Source organism: Elephantulus edwardii, unplaced genomic scaffold, assembly GCF_000299155.1.
Source record: "Elephantulus edwardii isolate Elephantulus edwardi_28Jun2011 unplaced genomic scaffold, EleEdw1.0 scaffold00067, whole genome shotgun sequence".
In the NCBI taxonomy this organism is placed as follows: Eukaryota; Metazoa; Chordata; class Mammalia; order Macroscelidea; family Macroscelididae; genus Elephantulus; species Elephantulus edwardii.
Window position 1 is genome coordinate 8,072,168 of NW_006399817.1, and position 6,736 is coordinate 8,078,903.

The 6,736-nt window shown below is 38.1% G+C and overlaps 1 protein-coding gene across 1 annotated transcript in view; it reads left to right on the top strand.

Moving 5' to 3' along the window:
* ATF7IP (activating transcription factor 7 interacting protein) overlaps window positions 1-6,736 on the top strand; it is a 71,343-nt gene that overhangs the window by 8,622 nt on the left and 55,985 nt on the right. Inside the window, exon 4 of the mRNA XM_006888427.1 lies at window positions 1,703-1,840. Within this exon, the coding sequence (XP_006888489.1) occupies window positions 1,703-1,840 (138 nt within the window). The remainder of the gene's footprint in view (window positions 1-1,702; window positions 1,841-6,736) is intronic.

Here is a 6,736-nt window from a genome sequence, read left to right on the forward strand (position 1 = left end):
TCAATGCGGAATAGTATTCCATCGTGTGGATATACCACAGCTTCTCTATCCATTCGTTTGTTGATGGGCCCTTAGGTTGCTTCCAACTCTTTGCTGTTGTAAGCAAAGCTGCAATAAACATGGGTGTGGAGAAACAGTCTTCTAAGTGTGACAGTACTCTACTGTCAATATGCTGTACTGAAGTAACTAACCTGGGCCCGCTGTGATGCTGAACCTTGTGCCATTGCGGTGTCAAATAAGTGTGACAGTACTCTACTGTCAATATGCTGTACTGAAGTAACTAACCTGGGCCCGCTGTGATGCTGAACCTTGTGCCATTGCGGTGTCAAATGCCATAATGGTTACCCATGGTGGACATTATTTGGTGGAGCTCCCAGTTTAAGACAGGTTTGGAAGCAAGAGTGGCATCCACTTCCTAAACAACATGCTTCTGGAAACTCAATGCACTTTGAGAAATGACTATAGGTTTCAGGTCTTTTGTTCATAGGGTTGCTATGAGTCGTGCTTGACTCAGTGGCAATCAACAACAACAGTAACATATGTACCTTAGGCAGAGTATTAAAAAAATAGGGTAATGTTAGAAGGACTACAGAAAGGAAATGTTTGGACTTTGGACCCTTCTCCTATACTCCATTAGACTAGAGATAAAAGTATAGTGTTTCATATAGTTTTAAAAGTTCTAAATATGTTTGGTATAAAGCCTATTTCATATTTGGTATAAAAACATTTTGTAGAATGAAACGTACAACTGGAGTAATGTTAACATTTCCCAAATGGCTCTATTAAATGATGAAATTAAAAAGGGTATAATTTTCAGCTGATGTTCTCTCACTGAAATATAGTTCAAATAGCTGCACTAGAAAAAGTAATAATAGTGAGCAGGTTAATCAGTGCAGTTTTCCCTTAAAGTTTTAATAGTCTTTGTCTTTTGGAGACATTAATGCTTACTTTTTAGTCTTTTGGTAGAGCTGTTAAGAAATACAGAGCTAAGTATATGAAAGAACTTTGATAACTTGTGTATTTATAAAAGTTGTGCATACATTAGGGTATATAAAAGTGAAACCCATTGTCATTAGTTTGAGTCTAGCTCATAACAACACAATAGGACATAGTACAACTAACCAATAGGGTTTCCATGGCTGCAGTCTTTTTAGAAGCAGACTACCACATCTTTCACCGAAAGTAACTAGTATAAATATGAACCTTCAATCTTTTTGGTTAGCACTTGAGCACTTACTCACTGTGCCACCAAGACTACTCGCCATGTGTATGCTGAGGGTTTACTCTTCCAGAATGTATTACTTAAATGTGGTTCACAGACAAACATTGGTTTCCTTTTTAGTTCATGGACTCAAAGTAGTATATGTCCATGATGAGATAACTATTGAAATAGAGAGTGGACACTTTAGAAATTTTTTTCTACAAAGTTAATATGGTAATGTTATTTAAGCTCACAATCAAGGTTCCCAAATTGTTATTAATGTATCAGAAAAATGATCTGAAGATCTGTAAAAGTCACCTGGAGATCTTAAACTGGAGATTCTGATTGAGTATACCTAGGGTAGAAGTGTAAATTTTCAGCAGATAGACTGGTCTGTATTGTTTCAAAGCCCTAAGTGTAACACATTTTTATCAGTGCCTATGAATATTTATACTGAAATGCCATCTTTGCTAATAATAAAGGGAATATTTCTTTTTTTAGGTTGTGCAGTGGTTGCTGGAAGAAAAATTGTGTACGTTGCAGTGTGCTGTATTTGATAAGACTTTGGCAGAATTGAAAACAAGAGTGGAAAAGATTGAATGTAACAAGAGGCATAAAACAGTTCTTACTGAACTACAGGTTCGTATTTTGACTTGATTTGCATACACAACACATATATCACCATTTTTATGCAGTTATTATCTGGAATATATTTTTAAAGTTGATTTCAAAAGATAATTAAATCTAAGTTTTTTTAAGTAGAAAGAGTTCAGTGGACCTTCCTTGATGGTTGAGAGCAAACTTTGTTTTGTGGTATGTCTATGGATCTGAAAGTTATATTAAGAATCTACTTAGACCTTCTCCTTTGTGTACTTCTTTTTTCCCCTGCCCCTGTTTGGTGAAAATAGGGAACTTTGATGTTACAGTCCAAAGTGAGTTGCACTGCTAATCCCAAGACTCTGTGAAGTCTTTTTTAATCCACCAGTGTGACTCTGAAGGAGTAAAGTGGACAGTCTCTTTCTGTGCAGTGTATGACTTCAGAGGGTCATCTTTTAGTCAGTTCCTATGTGACAGCAGTGAGTTTATGTAGAAAATACACCTCTCTGTTCTTTTTTTTTTAATTTTTATTTTATTATTTGTGTGTACCGTCAAATCAGATCTGACTGGTACAGGAGGAGATTGTCCCTCCTTCCCCTGCAGAGCATCTGGTGGATTCGAACCGTGCGCCTCTGGGATTGTAGTGCAGCTTCTTGCCACTAGGCCACCAGAGCTCCCCTTCACCTCTCTGTTCTTACAGATTATTAGTCCTAAGGAACTGGGAAGGGTCCAATACCTGCTGACCTAGTCCTGGGTTAATGGGTTGAAAGAGAAGGAGCCAATACCACAGCTACAAGTAAATGAGAACTTGAAAGACAGAAAGGACTACTGGTGGTTGGAATCTGGACTGGTCAGAACAAAAGCTTAGATTTCTGTAGGATGTATATGGTGTGTTAAAGCGTATTCATGTCCCATCACAGATTTGACATAAAAGTTGTTTTAAGCAACCATGGCCTCTTGACCTGGTTTAATATATTTGAACTGGTTGACAAGATCTTCTTGAATCAACCCTAAGTTCACAGTGTTTCTTAATTATTTTTCTTAAGTTGCTTTAGAAGGGTTAGCATGTAGAACCCTCAAAACTGTAACTCTTATCAATCCTACAAGCTTGGAGCTGAACTCCCCTCTCCCACTTCTTTAGCCTAACAGACAGTCATTCATTCATTCGTTCATTGCTGTCCAGTTGGAGCCAATTTACAACTGACCCTTCAGTGGGATTTCAGAGGCTGTAAATTGCACAGGGAAATTGCTCATCTTTCTGTCCGTGGAGCAGCTGGTAGATTCAGACTTTCTTTCTTTGAGTTGGCAGTGCAATTTATAAACCCACTAGTCAACCAGAGTTCCCTGTAAAATTTGGTGATTGAAATCAGGGTTAATGAAACAAAATGTATTTGAATTGCTGAATGGAAAACTAGTTTACCCTGTACACTTTCACCCACATTATAATGAAAAGTTGGAAAGGAAAAGCTCTATTGACTCATTTTTTATGCGGCAATAAATTGTGAATAAAGAGATTCTTCTACCAGTCATATGTCATTTTGCAGTACTGTCATGAGCTGCCATGATGCTGGAAGCTATGTTATACCAGTATTTTAAATACTGCCAGGGTCGCTCATGATAATCAGGTATCAGTAGAGCTTCTAAACTAAAACTAAGAAGCGGCCAGGCTATCCACTTCTGAATTAATGAGCCTTTGAAAATTTTATGGACAGTGGTAGAACATTGTTGGATATAGTTCCAGATGATGTTCTCCTCAGTTTGAAAGACACTTAAAATGAAACTAGGGAAGATATGGATGGAGTAAAATTTTCATTTAATGAAGGATTTTCATTTGCTGATATGGCTACAATGAAAGATGACTGTTACTTGGATGAAGTATAAATCTAGGAAAAAATGAGAGTTGTAAAATATGAACTGGAACACAATGATTGTCCTTCTAAGCACTAGTGAGCAGCTCAAATGAATTGTATTGAATCAGGCAATCATATGATCTGTTATGCCAGAAAGGAAATATTGGGGAGGGATGGTGTTAAATTCATAGTAAAAAAGTCATTTTAAGATCCATCCTTAAGTACAATAGGATACTTTCCACATACATATAAGAAGTCCTCTTATTAGAAATGCATATAATTAAAAGATACCAGTCATGAAAGCCAAAGATAAAGAAACTGAAGATTTCTGCCAAGTTTTGTAGTCTGAAATTGATTGAATGTGTAGTCAGAATGCATGAATAACTGGTGAACTGGAATGCAAAAGTTGGAACCAAAGGACTGGTAATTGGAAAATATGGCCTTGGTCCCTGAAATGAGGCTGGAGATCAAAAGCTAGAATGTTGTACAGTGAATGATTTATTCATTGCAAATATTTTTAACAAATAAATATTGACTATGTACATGGACTTCATTTGATAGACTACACAGAAATCAGATTGGCTACATAGGGGCATTGGAGCAGCTCACTGTCGGAAGTCAAAACCAGGCCAGGGATGCCTGTGGATCACACCATAAACTACTCAACGTTGTTTGCTGTTACGTGCTATTGAGTCACTTGCGACTCATAGTGACCCCATGTACAACTGCCCCACACCCTGCCCTATCCTGTGCCAATCTGTCTCTGACACACCTACCCTTATTACATCAGACATTGAATCAATCCATCTCATTGAGGGTTTTCCTCTCTTGTGCTGTCTCTCCACCCTCCCAAGCATGATGTCCCTCTCCTAGGACTGGTCCCTCTTTGCACCATGCCCAAAGTATGTCAGACAAAGCTTTAGAATCTTTGCCTTCAAGGGGCAGCCTGGTTTTACCCTCTCCAGGATGAACCGATTTGTTCTCTTAGCAGTCCATCGTATATTCAGTCCTCTTCTCCAACAGCACACCTCAAAGGCATCAGTTCTCCTTCTATACATCCCTAGTCATTGTCCAGCTCTCTAATGCATAGCAAGAGATTGCAAAGACTGTGGCCTGTATCAGGCACACCTTAAATATCTAGACTGACATCATTGCTATTCAGTACTCTGGAGAGGTCTGGACAGCAGACTTTCCCAGTATAATATGTCTTTTCATTTCTAGGCTTCTGGTGCCAAGAGTATTAATTGTAAGAGCCAAGAAAACGACTCATATGTAAGCTAAAATTGATATTGAATAAAATGTAAAAATATCCATGAGAACAAAAATATGACCAGCTGAATTTAAAAATTATCTTAGGAATGGATGGATATGCCACCCTGAACAATGATTATCAAAGATCAGACGAGTTGTGAAATGACATGAAGAAAGCAAAGAGTCTTTACAGTGACAGGAAAAAAAAGAAAAGACTTCAGAAGAAACTTTGCAACTTGCATCGCCAAAATAGGAAGAAGGAATGTTGAAATGAGCTGATTTCAAAGGTCAACTCAAAAAGACAAAGCAGAAGAATCTGAACACCAAGGAAGAGGAAGTTATTCATGTCCTTTGGGGCCAGAGATTTCTGTGCCAGCTGAATTATGATCTACACAAGAGCAAAAGTATCCTTAGAGAATTAGAGACTGTTATTAGATACAGCTAAGTTGGGACTGATGCCGCATGGAACAAGGGCCGAAGGCCTTCATATAAACTTGCTGAAGTACTGAAAGAACAAGACAAAAAGGAACATTGTAACACTGACCTAAGCCATGACACTGAAGGTTAAAAAGCCTGTGACCATGCTTGAGAAGATGTCTGGACGGAGGGATTGAAGCCTGCTGCCAAATTGAATTATAATAAGCCTGTTAACTTCCCTAATAAAGTCTTAACTCCGGATGTGTGTGAATTTTCAAGGAAAGGATCACGAAATGTGCATGGGGAGTTAGAAAATCAAGAACAAATTAAAAAAAAAGAAAAAAAATTCAGTTTTCAGTTGCAATAATGAAGGGTTCTAACTTGAATGATTCAGAAGCATCAAAAGAAGATAGAAAGAATACCCAGAGTTACCATACCAGAGGAATTAGTCAACCCTCAGGATCAAGAACCAATACTACTAAAGGAAGAAGTTTAAGCTTCACTAAAGCATTGGCAAAAAAAAGATGCCAGGGATTGATGGAATACTAATTGAGGTGTTTTAGGTAAGAGATACAACCCTGGACATGCTTACCATCTCTGGCAAACAGTAAAATGATAGTTACTAGGCCAACCTACTGGAAGAAATCCATATATATTCCCTTTCCTAAGAAAGGTGATCAGCAGACTTTTTATTTTATTGAAAAATGTCATAAATCTCACATGCAAGTAATATTTTGCTGAAGATTAATAAAAACTACTGGAACAGTTGTTGATTGGATCCACAATCAACACCCTTGGTATCAGCAGTCAGTAAATTGAAAACATGTTGCATTGTGAAAATCTGCTGTCAGAGACAACAGAAGTGCATCAGTTTAAAAACTAAAATGTGCCCGTTTCAAGTCAAGGTCTTTTTAGATACTTCTTACCTTGCTCTGTTCTGATGACTGCCTCTTGGTCCAAGTATAGGTTTCGCATTAGCTCAATCAAATGTTCTGGGATTCCCATTCTTCTCAGAGTCAGCCATAGCTTATTGTGACACAGTCAAAAGCCTTTGCATAGTCAATGAAGCACAGATAGACATTCCTCTGGTAGTCTCTGCTTTCTGCCAAGATCCATCTAACATTAGCTATAATATCCCTAGTACCTCTTCTAAACCCAGTGTTGAAGTGTATTTCAACATGGACTGGGAGAAGGGACAACAGGGGGAGAGAGGAAAACGTGTAACAATTAATGAATGAAAACCCAAACTTTCTGTAGACTTTTGGTAAAATTATAATAATCTAAAGGTAGAAGGGGAAGGAACAAAGGGTAGGTGAAGGGGGGCAAATCACTTGGATAGCAGAGGTTATGGGTGGACGAGGGGTGAAGGCATTGCAAAGATTTTGTCAGGACTTAAAGAGAAGGAGTGATAATAGGCATA